Below are 20,629 nucleotides of genomic sequence, written 5' to 3' on the forward strand. Positions count from 1 at the left end.
CCAGGCTGGCCTCGAACTCACAGAGATCCGCCTGCCTCTGCCTCCTGAGTGCTGGGATTAAAAAGGCGTGCGCCACCACCGCCCAGCCAAACAACCTAATTTTTTATAAAGGTCTTTCACTACCCAGAACTAAACTAAACTTAATTAATTAATTAATTAATTAATTAATGTTTTTCTACAAAGTGTCACACTAAAATTAGTAATGGTGATGGAAAAACGTTCCCTGTGGTATGGAGAAACAGTTGTTCCTATCAGAACAATGACATTAAAACTATACAGTTGGATGTGTAAATCAGAGGGTACAGTCGTTGGGGTCAGAGCTTGGCAGCCTTAACAAACTAGAATCAGCTACCAGTCCTCATGGGCCAAATTTAAGAAACAAGTAAAAGAGGTAAGGCAGCCGTGGCCCCCACCTCTGATTCTAGTGCTGAAGGGGTAGGGCAAGAGGATCACCCGGAATTTGAGGGAGGCCAGCCTGAGCTACAGAGCGAGACCCTGATTCAAAACACAAAGCGAAACACACAACAGAAACAAAGGAAGAGAAACAGTACTCCCGCCTGCCAAGTCCGTCTCTGAGGGCCTGGCCTAAGGCTCTGATTGAAATCGCAGGCAGAGGGGCGACCAGCTAAGCCGTCCTGGTCAAGGTGTGGTCCTGCCCATCACTGACCCACCATGGTCTTGGCTCCAGTGTGTCCTACAAAGTGGACTGGCAAGCTGTCAGAACGGTGTGGAACCTCTTCCTGGAAGACAGTTCCCTCCCTCTTCTGGTTTGGCACAGGCTTCAGCCTTTTCCTTCCAGCATGAGATTCTTGGGAACATTCCAGTTTCTTAGGGACCATTGTTTCAATAGTCTAATAGCCAAAGAGAGGGGCACAGTGTCTCTCTTTAGACTAGCTCCACTCCTGGCAGGTGGGTACCTACTTTGACAAATTAGCTAAGAAAAATCTCAGAATTACTCTGCACCACATCTTCCTTTTCCTGTTTCTTTAGAATTCCTCTTCTGGTGACCATGGCCTGGCTTCCTGGAATTCATCTTAGTATTCTCTTTTCTGGTCACACAATTGAAACTTTGTTTTCTCCTTCCTATATATACTCCAGACTCTCTCTCTTTCATTTTCTTTTCTTTTTTTGGAGACAGGGTTTTTCTGTATAACTTCCCTGGCTGTCCTGGAACTCATTTTGTAGACCAGGCTGGCCTTGAACTCAGAGATCTGCCTGTTTCTGCCTCCTGAGGTGTGTGCCATCACCGCCTGGCTACTCTAGACTTTCTTGTTTTCTATAATCCCCAGTTAAAAGTTCAGGTGTTTCAGATGTGATCCATGGCTGAGGGTTTAAATTTATTTTTAAGGGTCTCATGTAGTCCAGGCTGGCCTATGTAACTATGTAGTTGCACTTCTAATTCTGCTGTATCCACCTCCCAAGTGCTAGGATTACAGGCACGTGCTATTCCTGGTGCCTGTATGGAATCTTGTGCTGGTGCTGGAGATGGAATCTTGGTCTTCACGCACACTGGGCAAACACTCTACCACTGAGCTACATCCAGTGCCCCCTGGGAAGGCTTTTAAGTCTTTATCTCTTGTTAAAGGTTAATCTTATACGGGCTGGAGAGATGGCTCAACAGTTAAAACAATGTGTAACGTTTGCAGCCAGCCTTTCCTTAGCACCCATGTCTGGTGGCTCAAAGTCTCCTGTAACTCCAGCCAGCTACAGGAGATCGATGGCCACTTCCGGCCTCCACAAAAATCACTTTCAATATAGCACGTACACACCTAGAGAAACACACAATCTTTTTCAAAAGTTGAACCTTCTAGAGGTTCAATCTTACCATTTGTCTTTTTGTTGCAGTTTCCACCTAGCCTAAAGGTAGCCAACCTCAAATGGGGGCGATCAGGTAGACGGTCCCCCTTGTTTGTGCCGTCCCATGACCACCACGGCCACCGGTTGTTGTCCATCTGGGGCCGTTGTCTTTCCTGTCCCACTTAAGAGCTCCCTCAGAGCATGTGAGCGGGTGCTATATTGAAAATTACTTGTGTTATTCAACAGCTCAAACGGAAAGTGGCAGGCTCACATTTCAGGTGCTCTTCACAGACACATGTTGGGACACTGAAAGAAAATTGAGGCTATATTATACTGGACTGGACGAAGTCAGGACCACCACTAGGCCACCTACGTATTATGCACGCTTAGAAGGTTCGGGAAATGTTCCTACAAGCTGTGTTGCTTCCTCCAGGTCCCAGTGGGGGTAGGGCGGAGAGTTGGTCCCAGCTGGCCAGCCCTGGGGGCGTGGCCACCGCGGCCTCACGCACTCACGTCTGGTCTGGCTCCGCCCCCCTCCTCGAGGCGCGGTGGCTTTCGGGGCTTGTAGTCCCAAGGCCTACCGGAAGGCGCGCAGGGCAAGGCGTTCCTGCCTGTCTGTACTTGAGGTCACCCCTCTTTAGCGCTCCCTCGTTCTCAGGCGTGGCCTCCTGGAGCGTGGGCCACGGCCCTCGGCTGCTCCGTCGCGTGCTTCTGGTTTTTTCAATAAAGTTTTCCTCCCTGTACGGAGCTCAAGATGGCGGCCTCCTGGTCGCCCTTGGTTACCCTGCGCGCCGCCGCGCGCAGCCGGCTGACGGGGAGAGGTGTTGGGTGCGGGGCGCGGGCCGTCGCAATCCCTGCTCCGGCCCCTGGCCCCGGGAGCCCCCTTTGGAAAGGTCAGTGACCGTGTCACGAGCGGGGCCGCGCAGGCTCTGGGGTCACCCCGGTCCCCGATCCCTCCCGGCTGCACCCCCTGGCCCCGCAGGTCGTAAGGATCCTCGAGGAGAGTTTGTGTCCCCTGACCTCTGGTGGTGCCTGGAGCTCTGAGCACCCCGGGCAGCTGCCCCCCTCCCCCAGGTTAACATCCATCTGAGGGTCAGAGGTCAACCCAGTTCCTTCCTGGGCCGCTGAGAGCTGGGGAGCGCAGGTGTGCAATGCCTGGCTTGGAGGGGTGGGGTAAGCCAGTGTGGAGTTGGTGGCCGGGGACCCGGCGCCATCAGGCTCCGGGCTGGTAATGGGTGTCCGAGCTGTGCCCCGGACCCTGTGCCCCCTCCCCGCCCCCGTTCTAGCCGGAAGCCCCTTATTAATGTCCCTGGATTCCCAATGTTCCTTAATTCCTGGAGGCGCCGGGTTTTGTTTTGGTTTTTTGGTCGCAGCCCTTGGATTCGTTCGTTCTACTGTGGTGTGCTCGTGCATAAGTGGATTATATTTTGACTAACCAAGTCCACAAGGGTGCTAATTCATTGTGTGAGACATGGTCTCGCTGTGGGGTGCAGGCCGACTTGGAACTTGAGACCCTCCTGTTTCAGTTTCCCAGAAGTGCTAATCTTATTGCTGTGTTCACTAAAAGACATCAAACCCTGTGCCGTTGTGTCCCCAGCACTTAGGAGCGTGGTTGGTGTCATTTCGAATGGATGGCGTTGTTATTCTCATGGTCTTCCCCCATCCACAGCTGTGGTTTTCCTCTTCCCATCTCCAAGTGCCTCTTTATATACCTTAGTAAATTGATATAATTTAACAAAGTATGTGAGTTGATACTGATTCTCATCATCTCAAAATGGGTTTCCTTCAATCATTGAAATTTTACTACAACTATTAGCCTTAGATGGTTCAACTGGCCGAGAGCGTGCTGTCAAGCCTGGATCCAATCCCCAGGATGTGCGTGGTGGGAGGAGAGGACCAACGCCCACCACCGGTCCTCATTCTCTCTCTCTCTCTCTCTCTCTCTCTCTCTCTCTCTCTCTCTCTCTCTCTCTCTCTCTCTCTCTCTCACACACACACACACACACACACAGAGTTGTTTTTTTTTTTTAATAAAGTAAAAATATTCCCTTCTATTTTCTAAACAAGTGAAATATTGACATTTAAATCTGACCCATCGAGTCTGGTTTACAATTTTCTGCCCCTTTCTTGACTGTTCCCCCCCCCCACGTGACATCAAGAAATAACTCCCCCCCACCCCACCCCCGGGGGGGTATTTAGTATTCACACTTCTATTTTATCTCCATTCTTTTTTTTTTTTCCTTGTTTGAAGTTTCATTTAGAAAACATTGGCTTAAACAAAGGAAGGAAATCAGTAATGGAAAAGAATATAAGGAAAGGAAGGGCAGGCTTTTGCTAATTTTTGGCCCTACTGTGCTTGACCTCAAGGTCTCCTGCGGGCTAGGCCAGCCCTTCCCACTGAGCTCTTCAGTTCCCTTCTCTTTTGTGTTGAGATGTGGTCTCACTTGCATCCTGGGCTGGCTTTGCGTTCACTCTAGTTCAGGGGGGCTTGAACCTGAAGCCCTTCTTCCTCAAACCCTGAGTAGCCGGGATCCCAGGCCCCGCACCACCAGGTCACTCCTTAATTACTTTTTTTTTTTTTTTTTTCTGAGACAGGGTTTCTCCGTGTAGCTTTGCACCTTTCCTGGAACTCTCTCTGTAGCCCAGGCTGGTCTTGAACTCACAGAGATCCGCCTGCCTCTGCCTCCAGAGTGCTGGGATTAAAAGCGTGTGCCACCACTGCCCAGCTCCTTAATTACTTTTTAACACTTGCTTATTTGATGTGTATGAGTGTTGGCCTGCATGTGTGTATGTGTACCACATATATGCCTAGTGTCTGTAGTGGTCGGAAGAGGACGTCAGATCCCCTGGAACTGGAGTCACAGACAGTTAGAAGCTGCCATGTGGGAGCTGAGAACCAGGCCTGGGTCCTCTGCAAGAGCAGCCGGTGCTCTTAACCATGGGCCATGTCTTTAATTCCCTTAATTTTGTTTTTAATGTCTTGTGTTACTTTAATGCTAGGCCTGGCTCAGCCATTCTGTACACTCAACCTTGAAAAGTTTGTGTGCCCTTAGGGGGCACAACATTGTGCATTTCATTTTGGGATATGCAGTTTTCCATTAGGTGGATTTGGGTGTTTTCTGTAATTTAAATTATTGATTTCACTGCCGGTTTTCTTTAGGTCTCAGTAAATCTTCATTTACTGTGCAAGTTTTAACACCCCCGCCCCCCCAAGACAGGGTTTCTCTGTGTAACCCCGCTGTCCAGGGAACTTACTCAGGACCAGGCTGACCTCGAACTCACATAGATCCGCCTGCTTCTGCCTCCCGAGTGCTGGGATTAAAGGTGTGCGCCGCCACCGCCTGGCTGTTTTAAATCTCTTAATAGTTAGAAGGAAGACTTGTACTAGACAGCCGAGTGCCGTCTGCGCTTGGGGGCTCCGGTGGTAATCACAACGCTGTTGCCTGATCATGACATCACAGCAGGATGCAGTCAGCCTGAGCTACATAGTGAATTCAAGTCGAGCTCTGTCTCAGCAAACGAATAAACACCTAACGACAACAACAAAATCATAGTGGCCAGGGTGTGGGTAGAAATGTGACTACACAGTTAATTCAGTTTAAGTCTTTTTTTTTTTGTTGTTGTTGTTTTTGTTTTGTTTTTTGGTCTTTTGAGACAGGTTTTCTCTGTGTAGCGTTGCGCCTTTCCTGGAGCTCACTTGGTAGACCCCAGGCTGGCCTCTAACTCACAGAGATCCGCCTGGCTCTGCCTCCCGAGTGCTGGGATTAAAGGCGTGCGCCACCACTGCCCGGCCTTAAGTCTTATACTAAATGTAAGGAGATGTGTGAATGAACTGGGTCTAGCACCTGGGAGACAGAGTTATGAAACCTAACATTTGATAGCTAATATGTGATGGGCCCTTTCTTTTTGTCTTTACACACACACACACACACACACACACACACACACACACACACATACATTCATACACACATACATGTTTGAACCAGGGCCTTGGCTGGAGCTGGCCTGAAACTCACTTGCTGTGTCATTCCCTAGGCTGGCTTCAGACTCGCAGGCCCCATGTCTTGGCCTCCCAGCTGTGGTTACAGATGTGCGCCACCAGGCCCAGCTGGAGCCTTTTCTATATTCCCGGCAGACTGCTAGTCATTTCTCTTTCTTACACTCTGAGCTTCGTTTGTTTGTTTTTTCAGCCAAGTGTGGAGAGAACAGCGTATGACCCTCGCTGGTTTTTATGGTTCTGAGGGAGAGCAGCCAGAGATGAAGCTGGGATGGGGAGCTGCCGTTGGTTTCAAAGAGCTGTTGATGCCAAGGGAGCTGCCGAAGCTTCGAGAGATACTGTGGAGCCTTCTTTGGAAGAGCTGTGGGCAGATCTGTTTCAGCACGAGTGCTCCTGGGGCTGCCTGGAAACTTCGGGATGCCGGCCGGCCGGCATGGGGGACTGAGATAGGGTGGGAACTTGGAAGTTCAAACCATTGAGAAGGCAGTTTGGCTAGGCCTAAATTGTTGCTATGGTGAAGGACAGGGTGGCCAGGAGGGCATTCAGAGATGGCCGATTGATAGATGTGACAAGTCCTGCAGGAGATGAGGAAAATCTGTTATCAATGTGGAGTTCCCTGTTTGGGTGACTAAGTCAAAACAGAAAGAGAGCCCCAAAGGAGCAGTTCCATTTTTTTGGCTCTAAAAGTTCTTTACAACGACTCGGGTGCCATGGAAGGGCAGCAAACCGAGCCATCTCCTGACCCCCACGGTTCGGTTTTGACTCACTAAACTCGGGGTGCTTGTGATGGTGCTAGGCGGCTGAGCCCAGGTAGTTGTGGGATGCGAGAGGGAGGAGGAAATAGGAGGCAGTGGAAAGCACACGAGAGGACTCGATTGGGCAGTCGTGTAGAGCAGAAAGTGCAAAAAGTGAGTCCTAAGGAAGACGTGCAGGTTATGGAAAGAAGATGCCTCCGAGAAAGGCAGAGAAGACATGGAGAACTGGGGTGCACATCAAAAGGAGGGCATCTCCAGGTTTTCCAAAATACAAAAACTTCTGTCTAAAATTCTGCTTTATTTAAGCTAGCCTAGGGAAAGTGGGTTTCGTAGAGGCAAGGGACTAAAGGATCAAATCTCATGACGTCTTTGTTACAGCACCTTGTGGAAGCATGTGCTATATCTTTAGGCATCGCTGCTAGATGGTAACTCCTTTTTACCTCCAGCTCACAATCTCAACTTCAGTACATGAACGGAAGAGATCTTTGTAATGAGAGCCGAAGTAGCTCCTGTTTCACCGTGTGGCGTGGTAGAGTTATTACTAGTGCAAAATGGTCTTAGGACTTATTTCTTGCGTGTGTGTGTGTGTGTGTGTGTGTGTGTGTGTGAAAGTGGAGGCCAAAGGTCAGCTTTGGGTATTGTTTCTCAGGATCCATCTACCTGCTTTTTTGCGAAGGAGTGTCATGAGACCTAGGTCTCCCGAGGAGAGTAGGTTGGCTGGCCAGTGACCTGTAGGGATCTACTAGTCACTTTCTCAGCACTGGATTGTAAACATGGACCAACTGCTCCCATGCCAGACTTTTTACGTGGGAGCTGGGACTGAGGGCAGGGCCTTATGCTTGTATATTAGCCTGTGGACGTCCTTCGTAGTTCTCAATTTGGTGACTGTTTGGATGCAAAACAATTCAAATCCATTAGCATTTATTATTAGAGATAAGTATTCATACCCACTCTTTAATTTTTTTTTTTTCCGAGATAGGGTTTTTCTATGTAGCCCTGGCTGTCTTGGAACTCACTCTGTAGATAAGGTTGGCCTTGAACTCAGAGATCTCCTGCCTCTGCCTCCTGAATGCTGGATGAATCTCTTAAGCACATCACAGTGTACTGATTCTTCTTTAAACAATGTTATTATTAGTGTGTGTATGTGTGTGTGTGTGTGTGTGTGTGTGTGTGTGTGGTGTTTGGGTGTATGAGCTGTGACCCTCATATGTAACTCAAAGGACAACTCTGGTCAGTTCTCTCCTTCCATCTTTATGTGGGTTCCGAGGATGAGACTCAGGTGTCAGGCATGTGCACCCAGCACCTTTACTTGCTGAACCGCTTTGTTGGTCCAGGCTAGCCCTTCTGATTTCTTCCCTTGTTGCTCTCACTGCCGAGGCTGCTCTTGGCAACATGGTTTCTGTGTGTGTTCTCTATCAGGTGGCAGTTTTCAGTTAGGAAGTGACAGAGCTTGGGCATGCAATTCTCTTTTAAAATTCGTGTCTTAAATGTATTCTTCAACAACTTAATACATGTATACAGTGTGTTTTGATCTTCTCTACTCCCCCCAGACTCTCCCAATATAACCCCTCACACATTGTCCCCTCTTTTCTTTCTTGTTTTTTTAGTTTTATTTATTTATTTATTTATTTATTTATTTATTTATTTATTTATTTATTTATTTTTATTTGTTTGAAGACAGGGTCTCACTATGTAGCTCTGGCTGTCCTGGAACTCACTGTATAGCCCAGGCTGGACTCAAATTTACAGTGATCTGCTTGCCTCTGCCTTCCAAGTGCTGGGATTAAAGGTGTGCTCCACTATGCCCAGCTTTATTTTTTCTTATAGCCCACCAAGTGTTGCCAATCTGACACGGTGTGGAGCAGTCACTGGAGAACGGGCAACCTACCGGTGGCTGCTCGACCAAAGAAAAGTGTTCTTCCCTCAGCAGCCACCAACTGCGAAGAACTCCTCGGCTGAGGAGAGTCCTTGGGCCCCTCCCTCCGTCATGCTTGGATGCTGGCCTGCTTGAGTTCACACATACGACAGTATTTCTCAGTAAGCGTTTCCCAGCACGCACCCCCGTCCTCTGCCTCTTTCACTCTTTCTGTCCTCTCTTCTGTGATGTTGCTTGAACCCTGGTGGAGCTTGTGGATTTGGGAGTGGGTAGGAGTTGGTAATAGACGTCCCACTTAGGGCTGAGCACTCAGTGGCCTTATTCTCAGCACTTGGACCAGTTAGCTGGGATCTGTACTCACCACTACCCACTGCAAAAATCTTTTCTGGCCGCGGCTGAGAGGATGGGTGTTTATGGGTATAAGTGAACATATTTAGAAGGCAGCTGGACAACATGGCCACCTAGCAAAACAACAGCAGCAGGTTCTAACATGCCCTGCTCCAGTGACCCCTTCCTCCACATCTTCTGACTAGGTGTGCGGTACCAGGCATGCCTTCCCTCCTGTGTGGAAGCCTCGCATCCAGCCAGAGAGAAGCCGGTTACTCTAACAGTCACCCCACCACTACCCTGGTCCCATCCTGTCTGGCAGGTCGGCATCGCAGGACTCAGGATCCAGCTGTGGGTCGGATTATTGATGTCTTTTCTTCCTTAGTGGCTGGAAGCCTCCAGCACCAATGAGCGCTAGCCGGCAGGGAGGAGGTTTGCTGGTCAGGGGCCGTACCATTCTTTTTTTTTGTCCTCTGAAACTCATTTCCAGTTGTGCACATCTGTGGTGTAGAGTGCAATAACTGGACCCATAGGTACAGTGTGTAAAGTGATGTCAGCACAATCACCAGTCCTGTCTCCTTCAACATTTGTCACTTAGTCCTGCTGGGGACCCTCCGGCCCCTCTATTACGTCTTAGTAAGATACACAGTACATTGCAAATGGTGGTCATCCCTCTGTACTTTGAGACCCGTCAGCTGGCCTTCCTCCGTCCCCCTTCATCTCTAGCCTATCAAGTGCCGACCATTCAACCCTCTCCTCCTCTGGAAATCCACTTTAGCTTCCATGTGTAAGTGTGAACATGCAGTAGGCAGTGTTTGTCTGTCGGTGCCTGGCTTGTTTCACTTAGTGTGACGTCATCCAGCTCCATCCACGGACATGTGGTTCTTACGGTAGTTCTCTCATGGGGTTACATTACAGCAGACTCCATTTAAAAGCCCTCCTTTATATGTGGATGAATCTATCCAGTTTAAAATCAACCAGGGCTGGGAATGAAACTCAGTAGGTAAAGTTCTTATCTGCCATGCATAGTGCCCTGGGTTTGATACCTCATAAACCCAATATGGTGGCACACACTCGGAACTCCAGCATGCTGAAGGTGGAGGCGTTAAGATCCGAAGCTCAAGGTTATCCTCAGCTGCATAGTGAGTTTGAGGCCAGTCTGGGTTGCATGAGTCCCTGCCTCAATCAAACAACACAACAAAGAGATCAGTCATTGTCTTTGTCATTTGAAATAAAGGGATCTCTTAGGCCTCGCTATCAGATGGTGGGTGAGCAGGTGAATACTAAGGAGTTACTGCTCAATATGCTGGGCTGTGCCCATGATTACTTCAGAATGGTTTTATTCAGATTTTTAGGCAGAGTTTTACTGATTTGTTATCATGAAATTTAAAGTACTGTTTTTTTTTTTTTCCTTTTGTAACATTACACACATTGGCACATTTAACATTAACTACCTTCTAAAGGAAAAGAATGATAACCAGGAAGCATTTAGTTTTAATTTTCATAATTTTTCTATTTAAATCAAAAGCACCCTTTTGAAGCCCCTAAATCAGCCTTTTATAAATAAAGTAAATCATCATGTGATGCATTCCTTGATGATGGCTTATGTTGTTTTTCTAAAGAAAGAGTTTAATTAAGATTTGATTTTCTTTATTCTGCAGCTTGTTTACTCATCAGCAAATCAAACGTAGGTCTTTAATGTCACCGAGAAGGCTTGACTTTTTGAGTCCTTCGTGACCATTTCAGTTTCTCAAAAAAGAAACTGAATATTTATCTTTGGGGTATGATTAGGACAGAACAGAAGACAGAGGAGCTGCCTGTGACCCGGGGTTCGCTCCCGCCGCCGCAGCAGGACATCACTGGTCAGTGGTTACTATTGACAGTTTGCTGGAATCACACAAATGTACAAATAACTCGGGAATAATTTGTACACAGTATTTGAATGATGTTTAATAAATATGCATTAAAAATCTAATTACAGTAATGAAGTTTACAGCTGAAATTTTAATCCAGCCCTTTAGAAATATTAAATGTGCTTTTCCTGATTGTGCATTTTTCTCACAGCAGTTGGGTAAACATTTTAAACTGGAAATCGAAATGCCTTATAGAGTTTTGATTTCATTTAACTAAGCGTGAGTTTTTTCCCTTCATGAAGAACTAAAGTTTCTTCATTCCATAACTGGTATTTTGAAGAATTTTCCATTAGTTCTGACTTAGGACCAGCGGACATATGTGATCCCAGGTGCCTGCTAACACGTGACCTGGAGGGCTTTGATCGCCCTCTTGATTCCATGCTGGGTCTATTTCCTCCTCTTTGGAGTGGGGTTGATCAGTCTGTGTCTCCCTGTTGATCATTGGCGAGGCTTAAATAGCTGTTCTGAGGCAGTCCTTTGAAAGCTGTCAGAAACGTGTGGTGTGCCAGCAATAGCTGAGTCTCTGAAACGAAGCTCCAGGGACAGTGGCCTTCAGTCAGTGAGTGCTCCAGTCCATCTTGTACAGAACGATGAGGTCGGGACAGTGACTTTCAGTCAGTGAGTGCTCTAGTCCATCTTGTACAGAGTGAGGTCCGGACAGTGGCCTCAGTCAGTGAGTGCTCCAGTCCATCTTGTACAGAACAATGAGTCAGGACAGTGCCTTCAGTCAGTGAGTGCTCCAGTCCATCTTGTACAGAACAATGAGGTCAGGGACAGTGGCCTTCAGTCAGTGAGTGCTCCAGTCCATCTTGTACAGAACGATGAGGTCAGGGACAGTGACTTTCAGTCAGTGAGTGCTCCAGTCCATCTAGTACAGAATGATGAGGTCAGGGACAGTGGCCTTCAGTCAGTGAGTGCTCCAGTTCATCTTGTTCACAATTGTGAGGTCAGGGACAGTGACTTTCAGTCAGTGAGTGCTCCAGTCCATCTTGTACAGAATGATGAGGTCCGGGACAGTGGCTTTCAGTCAGTGAGTGCTCCAGTCCATCTTGTTCAGAATGGTGAGGTCCAGGACAGTGACTTTCAGTCAGTGAGTGCTCCAGTCCATCTTGTACAGAATGGTGAAGCAGCCTGAATCTAGAGAATGCTTAAGGTTAACAGTGGCGCAGGGATCCATCCACTGATTCAGGGATTTGCAATCTAGAAAGTGACTTTCAATGTTTCTTTTTTTGCTTTCTTGAGATGTGGCCAATCTAGCCCACCCTGTTCTGGAACAAGCAATGATGCTATTGCCTTATCACCCCCAGTGCTCAGTGCTTGGCTCCAAACCTAATTCAGTGTTTCTAAGATCATCTATGAAGCCTCTGTAGATAGCCTGGGTCTTTCCTTTTTTTTTTTTGAGACAGAGTCTTGTTATGTACACGTAGGTGGAACCCACTATGTTGTAAAAGTTGGCCTTGGTCATGGCAACCTGAGTGCTGACTGTATATGGGCATATACCACCACCCTTGGCTTCCAGAAAAAGGAATAGAATACTAGTGCATCCTGAGGTTTTGATTATTCCCACCCATCCCAGGGGCACTTGACACTGAGTTATATTACTATTGGTTGATTTATGTGATGCCTGGTTTTGGTCAACTTGGCACAAACTAGAGAGACCTGGGAAGAAGGAGCCCCAATTGAGGAATTGCATCCATTAGACTGGCCTATGGTTATGCCTTTGGGGCATTTTTTAAGTTGCTAATTGATGAAGGAGGGCTTATCCCACTGTGGGAGGCCCCATCCCTAGGCAAGTGGTCCTGGGCTGTATACGGAATGTGGTTGAGCAAACCAGGGAAGCAAGCCAGTAAGCAGCATTCCTCCATGGTCTCTGCTTCAGTTCCTGCCTCCAGGTTCCTGTTTGAGTTCCCGCCTGGACTTCCCTTGATGGTGGACCCTGACTGGGTCCTGTAAGCCAAATAAACCCTTTCCTCCTGAAGTTGTTGGGTAAGTGTTTTATCACAGCAATAGAAAGCAAACTAAAATAGGGATGTAATTATGGATTACTTCACCAAACATTATGTTTGTGAAGTAATCCAGAATTAAAATTTTCTTCATGTGTAGTGATCTATCATTCTCTCGCTAAATAAATGACTATGACTTACTATACCTCAGTTCTTGTTTGTTTGGCAATAAGTATTCTGTTTTGTTTTTTAATAGGAACACATTCTATATAGTCCTGGCTAGCCTGGAGTTTGTTATGTAAACAAGGATGTAAACAAGGCTGGCCTAGAACTTATTTGTCTTCTGGACTCAGCTTCCTGAGTACTGGAGGTTCCAGGCATGTACCACCACAGCTGGGTTTTTTAAAGTTTTCCTTTTCTTTTTTTTCTTTTTCCTTCTCCTCCTCCTCCTCCTCCTCCTCCTCCTCCTCCTCCTTCTTCCTTCTTCTTCTTTTTTGAGACAGAGTCTCCTGTGTCAGTTAGGCAGATCCTCAAACTCTTGGACTCAAGCAATTCTCCTGCCTTAGCCTCATTAGTAGCTAAGACGCAGGCACTCACCTAGGTGTGCTTAGCAAATGACTTCCCCCCTTTCACTACATAGGGGATCAAACCCACGGCCTTAGAATATGTTCAGCAAAGATTCTATCATTAGTCTAAACCTCTAATTCCTAATGTCAGTTGAAATTGTTTTCAGGTTCATTTTAGTTTCTGTGTATGAGTGTTTTGCTTGCATGTATGTATGTGCACTGCACACCTGCCTGGTACCCTTGGAGGTCCCAAGAGTGTGTTGGATCCCTTGGACTGAAGTTACATGAGGTTATGAGATGTGGTGGTAGGAACCAAGCCCAGTCCTCTGCAAGAGCAGCAAGTGTTTCTAACTAGTGAACCACTTCTCCAGTCCCTCAACACCGCCGTTTGCAAATCCATTTTATATTACTAGCTACTGGGGTACTTCCCAATTTTTAGCTAATACTAGTTATGATACTGCTATGAATATGTCTGTGTATTATATTTTGGTGTAGATAGATACTTTTTGTTGAATCTATAACTAAGAATATAATTATTGCTTCATATAATATGCATATATTTAGCTAGATTGGATAACCCCAATTTTCCAAAATGGTTATATCAACTTTTAATTCTGTTTTTTGTTGTTGTTTGTCTTTTTGAGACAGGTTCTCACTGTGTAGCCCTGGCAGAACTCACTATATAGGCTAGGCAGCCTTGAACTCACAGACATCCTCCTGTCTCTGTCTCTCAAGTGCTGGGATTAAAGAAGTGAACCACCACATTTGGCTGCTTTTCTTTTCTTTTCTTTTTTTTTTTTTTCTTTTCTTTTCTTTTCTTTTCTTTTCTTTTCTTTTCTTCTTTTTTAGTCTCTTGTAGTCCAGGTTGGATTCATAATAGATTTGTAGTTGAGGCTGACCTTGAACTGCTGACTTACTGCTTCTAGGGTCAGAAGAGCCCAACTTTCAATCCTCCTGCCTCAGTCACCTGAGGTGTGGGCTAGCACTCCAAGCTTCTCAAACCATGTTTTCACTGGCATTATGTGAGATTTTAGCTCACACATATATCCTATTAATATTTTTTGAAGTATTTTAGCCAGCCGGATGGTGGTGGTGGTGGTGGTGGTGGTGGTGCATGCTTTTAATCCCAGCACTCGGGAGGCAGAGTCAGGTGGATCTCTGTGAGTTCGAGGTCACCAGCCTGGTCTACAGAGCGAGATCCAGGACAGGCACCAAAACTACACAGAGAAACCCTGTCTCAGAAAAAAAAAAGTGTTTTAGCCACTGTAGTAAATATGTTCCAATATTTATTAGATATTTTGTTTTGCCTTTTCCCTGATGACTAGTGTTGATGAAAAACACAGCTCTCACTTCAAAGTGAATGAGAAATAGTTTATTCTGGAGCCCAATAGGAGTAATGATGGCCCAGGACATGGGTTCAAATTGCTTCAAATACTGTGTTCCAATGTGGTAATGGTTTCCTTATGTTTCTATAGTTACAGAAGAAAGTGGTAAATCAAGATGCTCTTCAAACACATTGGCATTTGAAAGTACTGGGGCACATCAGACCCTTGATTTCACTTTGGATTCGGCCTGTCCCTTCTCAGAAACCAGCTGTTTTCTCAACATCTGACATCTTATAATCTGGTAGTATCTAGGTTACTTTCCCTTACTGTGACAAAACACCGTGATGAAGGCAACTTATAAAAGGAAGCATTTGATTTTAGGCAGACAGCATGGCTCTGGAACAGCAGCCGAGAATGTCTGTCTTGGGCCACAAGCATGAGTCAGACAGAGACAGAGACAGAGACAGAGAGAGACACAGAGAGAGACTGACACAGGCAGAGAGAGAGAGAGACACACACACACACACACACACACACACACAGAGAGAGAGAGAGAGAGAGAGAGAGAGAGAGAGAGACTGATACAGAGACACAGAGACACAGAGACATACACACACAGACACACAGACACACGGAGGAGGACTGACACAGAGAGAAACAGAGAGACACACAGAGAGATCAAGCCACAGTCGGAGATACAGACAGACCTACTGGGAATGCTGTGGGCTTTTGAAACCTCAAAGTCCACCCCCACCCCACCCCCGTGACACACCTCCTCCAAAGAGGCCACACCTAATTGTTCGCAAATGTTTCCTCCAACTGGGACCAAGCATTCAGATATATAAGCCTATGGGGGGGGCATCCTCATTGAAAGCACCGCAGTGGTGGGTACAGCAAAGAGGGGATCTGAGGCCGTTCTTAGCTAGTGGTGAAAGCTAGTGGTCTGGTTAATACCTTCCAGAAGGTTTTGCCTAGTAGTCACAAGGAAGGCAGATCAGACACTGAGGGGGGCAGTGAGTCAGGTGTTAAGGAAACTAAAGATAACCCAAGATAATCCGGAGCTGGATCTGCAACATTCCAACGCTCTACAGCCACAAGTCAGTCACGCAGTACTGCAGAATCCTAAGGAGAGGTCTGGTTTTTTCCTGAGAATTCCAGTTCATATGATTGATGTTGAGCATATACTTACCGGACAATTAAATAGGCTCTTTCGTGATCCATGACACGAATTTTTAAGGCTTTTGCCCATTTTCTTTCCTGTTGCTTTGTCCAGCTCCCCAGTCCCCTCTTTCTCTCCACTTCTTGTAGGGTCTTGTCATGTAGCCCTGGCTGTTTTGGAGTCTGAGAACCTCTGACTTTAACCTGTGGGGTACTGGATTTGCGGGTGCGTGACAGCACCCAGACTAGTCATAGCGCATTCGTTTATGTTTGCTGTAGTTAGAAAACCCGAAAGGTCAGAGCTCTACCTTCACGCCCTGCTGAAGATAGCACACTCCTCGGTCAGAAGCACAGATGTCTGTTTTCTTGGCCCGGAGCTTCCTGTGTGCTCCAGTCCTGGTCCTTCTGGTGCCAAGGGATGGGGCACAGTCAGCAGGCTTCTGCTACAGATGAGACCCTCAAGGCTTAGAAGACCCATCTTTCTTAGGGGTCTACAAACAAACCTTCCCAACCTTTGACCCAGAGAGAGAGCATGTGAGACTAGAACCCTGCTTTCCATATGGGCAGATAATCCTTTCGGCTTCGGTGGTCTCTGTGTAGCAGCCCTGGTATGATGGGAAGGTGCTTGTGGCAATCCGTAAGCTGGGCATGGACGGACTGGGCCCTACAGAGTCTACAGACTTCGCCGAGACAAATACTCCTTGACTCATATATACGTGCCTTGTTTGTTTTGAATTAAACAATATTTACATTAAATCTGGATGTAGGGGCGTGGATTTATAATCCCAGCCCTTGGGAGATAGATTGTGGTAAGAGAATGAGCAGCCAGATTGTCCTTAGCTACGTAGTGAGTTTGAGGTCAACCGCACCCCAGAACAAACAAGCCACCATAAACAACTTATCTGGTGGGTGTCTTGGTGTCCAGTAGGATATACTCTAAATTAAAGCCTGTGTTTTTCAGTATTAGATGCTGCTTGTTAAATGACCTATTGCCCCCAAAGCTGACTTCACTCACACAACAGATACTGGGTACTTATCATATCTGTTCTGCCTCTACTAGGCACTGTGGATACTTGGTAAACAGTGAGTTATACAGATGTGGTACCTCCTTCTTGTGCTTTTCAAATGAACAACACATGTGTAGTTACGAATTGATAAAAGAAAAAAAAAAAAAAAAACAGTGATAAGATTTTTCTATTCTGAGCTGGGCCAGTTTGGTGGGTAAAGATGCTTGACCCGAGCCCAGTGACCCAGTGACCTGAGTTATCCCTGAGACTCATGGCGGAAGGAGAGAACTGACTGTAACAAGTTGTCCTCTGACCTCCCCAAGAGTGCTCTGGCGTGCAAGTGTGTGTCTGTGTTGTGTGTGTGTGTGTGTGTGTGTGTGTGTGTGTGAGAGAGAGAGAGAGAGAGAGAGAGAGAGAGAGTGGGGGTGAGGGGGGAGGAGGAGGGGTTAGAGCGTTGAGATAGTTTTCAAGTATCCTAAGCTGGCTTTGAACTCTTGATCCTCTAGCTGCCTCCACCGCCCAAGTGCAGGGATACGGAGCTTTCATATTTATTTGGAGTGTTTCATATTTATTTCCACATGTGGTAATCACGATCTCTTTATCACTTTCCTCCTGTGTGTGGTGAGGGTCCATGTTTGTGTAGCATGTGCAGACGTCTATCCCAGGGAGAAGGGAGGCCTTCCGTCCTCTCTACAGAGGAGACAGTCTGGAGACAGGGTCCTTCACTGATCCTGGAGCTCATCCTGGCTAGGCTGTGGCCGGTGAGCTCTCAGGATCTGCTGGCTCTGCCCCCCCGCCCCCAGATCTGGGGTTACAGTCTGTACTCCCCTCCATGGGTTTATGTGGCTGCTGGGGATCTGCTCAGGTCCTCAGGTGTCCGAGGAGGCTCTTTACCAATGGAGCAGCATCCCCATAGCCCTCCTTCAGTAGTTTCTAAGAATTGTAGGTTGGGATTTTGGTGGAAGTATTTATTCTGTAAATTAATTGGGAATAATTGGTAATTTATAATGTTTTATCTTCCCTTCCTATAATATGCTTCTTTTTTCATATTTTCCTTATGCCTTTGTGAAAGATTTTGGTGTTTTTCATAAAGACCTTGCATATTGGTTGATATTATTTAGCCTTTTTGGGGGGACAGGACCTCACTCTGCAGTCCCTGGCACCCCCTTCCTCTTGATTCCAGAGCCATACTGAACTCTGTGTCCACATGCTTGCCTTTGCAGCCTTCTGGCTCGCCAGTGTGCCACCTCCCTTCCTTCCCAGGCTGATTCCTTCCGTCCGTCCCTTTGATCTCCATGGAAGCATTTCCTCTCCCCCCCTTCCTTTACTTCCCGGCCTAGGCTGCTGTCTTTGGCTCTGGGATCTCACAGCCCCTGTCCTTCCCCTTGCTACAGACCAGGCTTTTGTTAGAGTCTTTGTCCACGGTTGTGTTTTTCCGAGGGTTCTGTCAGTCTCTAGGGAGCAGTTACAGCACCCGTCCAGCTCACCCTGGGGCCTGGATTTGTATTTGCAGTGCTGAGCACAGAGCTTTGTGCTGTAGACACTTCGTTTCTTCAATTGTTCACTGCTTAAGGGAATTCTTCTGTTTAATGGTTTTTGGTTTTGTTTTTGTCGATTCTTTTACAGGTAATTGAAGAGTATTTTGAGTCAGGGTCGGGCTGGGTGGCCAGTCTGCCCTCAGATTTGCAAGCTTCTGCCTCTGCCACGAAAGTACTGAGATTGCGTGAGGGGCCACCATGTCCAGCTGAGTCTTTTGTTTTCGAGACTTTCTTGCTGTGTGGCCCAGATGGGTTTCAAGCTTGTGGCAGTCCCCCTGCCTCAGCCTCCCGAGTGTTGGGATTGTAGATGTATTTCACACTTGGCTCCCAGCTACTTTTTTTTTTTTTTTTTTTTTTTGAGACGGGGTTTCTCTGTGTAGCTTTCCTGGAACTCACTCTGTAGCCCAGGTTGGCCTCAAATTTAACAGAGATTCTGCCTGCCTCTGCCTGCTGAGCGCTGGGATTAAAGGTGTGCGCCACCACTGCCTGGCTTACTTTTTAAACTTAAATGTGCACAATAGTTAATTCTGTGCCCAGGTTCATCCATTTATGGTAACCACTGACACTTTGGGTCGCCATTGTGGTCTCACCTAACTTGGTGGGTGTTGGGTGTCAGCTTCATAGCGGAGGACTACGTCTTTTGTTTTCCTCTAATATCTGTATTTCATATGTATAATTGTACATAAATCGAATTACCCTCCAGTTCTTTCAAGTCATCTGTGTGGAACACAGGGCTAAGTAGAGTCACGTGAGCAGTTTCTCTCTGACCCTTTGACCCTGGCTTCTAGTTGACAAAGCTGCTCTGGTGGGGTGGAAGGTTTGGTCAGCAGTGGTGATGACCTATGACCCTGCCCTGTTGCAGGAGCCAGAGAAAGCCAGGTGCCGATCAACCGAGAAGCTCAAGGAGGAGCTGAGAGAGGTTTGTGCTTGAATCTCGGCTGCCTGGCCACGACAGGCAGGAGCGGTCTGTGGTCTGTAGCTGTGGTCTGTAGTGTGCTGGTGGCTTCAGTGAGGTGATACCCACGGCTTCCCACGCTTAGCTCCGCGTCCTGGCTGGGTCCCTACTTTCCTGGCCTTTCAGTTATTTTAGTTTTCTCTGTGAGGGAAAACCGTCCCCTCAGTTCTGTTGCTGTTGTTATTTGTTTGCAAAAGTTAGATACTAAGAAAACGCTGTCTCATGGTTTAAGTTGGTGATTTGTTTTTGTTTTTTGTTTTTGTTTTTGTTTTGTTTTCCAAGACAGGGTCTCTCTGTGTAGCTTTGGAGCCCTTCCTGGAATTCACTCTGTAGACCAGGCTGGCCTCAAACTCACATAGATCCACCTGTCTCTGCTTCCCGAGTGCTGGGATTAAAGGCGTGCACCACTACTGCCCAGCTAAGTTGGTGATTATTAATGCCAGCTTTTTTTCACCTTTCAGAATTGCTTCACTCTGGTTCTAAAAAGCAATATTTAAAAATTTTATTCTGCTGTTAGGGATGACGCCCAGGACCTTGTGCAAGGACACTTTGTACCACTGACCAGCAGAGGCTCCAGTCTTGCATTTTAATATGACTTCAAATGTTGATTCTTCAAAAGTTTTTTTTTTTTTTTTTTTTTGAGACTGAGTCTCTTGCAGTCTAGACTGCCCCGTTCTTCTTGCCTCTGTTTTCCCGAGTCCTGGGGTTACCACGGTGCCTGGCATGGAATCCACTCTGTGGAAAGGAAACCTCAAGCTGTTCAAATGAGCACAAAGCACATGGCTTTGATGTTGTATGCACACACCTCTCACAACCTGTTGGTTTCTTGTTTCTTCAGGGTATTTGGAAGGGAAAGGGTCTCACTGTGTAGCCCAGTTGGCCTCGAACTTGTGCCTCACACTTTGGGTAACCTTAACTTTGGAAGCTGGGGTTACAGACACCTGTCAGTTTGCTCTGCTGTCGACTGACTGATTGATTGATTGATTCCTCCCCTCCCCCAATCTCTCTCACTCTTTTGAGATAGGAGATGTCACTCTGTGGTTCGGGCTGGCCTTGAACTCTCAGCAGTTTCATCAGGACTGAAGTCCCAGGAAATGACTCAGTGGGTAAAAGTGTTAGCCACACAAGACTGACCACGCGGTTTGATCCCAGAAGTCTTATAAAAATCCAGATGTGGTGGCATGTGCCTGAAATCCCAGCATTAGTGTCTTGAAATGGGAGGTGGAGACAGGAAAAGCCACTGGAAGCAGGCACAGCTGGAAGCAGGCACAGCTGGAAGCAGGCACAGCTGGAAGCAGGCACAGCAGCAGAAACTTGAGACTGTGCTTCCAAGGGGGAGAGTGAGAGCGGACTAGAAGTTGTCCTTTGACCTTACGTGTATGATGGGGCGCATGAATCAACACATCACACATGCTCACACTCAACACATCACACACACACACACACACACACACACACACACACACACA

At 47.0% G+C, this 20,629-nt stretch overlaps 1 protein-coding gene across 3 annotated transcripts in view; it reads left to right on the forward strand.

The window, feature by feature from the left end:
- Positions 1 to 2,382: 2,382 nt before the first annotated feature.
- Afg1l (AFG1 like ATPase) overlaps positions 2,383 to 20,629 on the forward strand; it is a 167,913-nt gene continuing 149,666 nt past the window's right edge. The window contains exon 1 of one of the 3 annotated variants that reach the window (XM_037200459.1): positions 2,383 to 2,690. In XM_037200459.1, the coding sequence (XP_037056354.1) occupies positions 2,552 to 2,690 (139 nt within the window). In that variant the 5' untranslated portion in view covers positions 2,383 to 2,551. The remainder of the gene's footprint in view (positions 2,691 to 20,629) is intronic. The other 2 variants (XM_028890259.2, XM_028890260.1) reach the window with 2 other exon arrangements.

This window comes from Peromyscus leucopus, chromosome 8a, assembly GCF_004664715.2.
Source record: "Peromyscus leucopus breed LL Stock chromosome 8a, UCI_PerLeu_2.1, whole genome shotgun sequence".
NCBI classification, from domain to species: Eukaryota; Metazoa; Chordata; class Mammalia; order Rodentia; family Cricetidae; genus Peromyscus; species Peromyscus leucopus.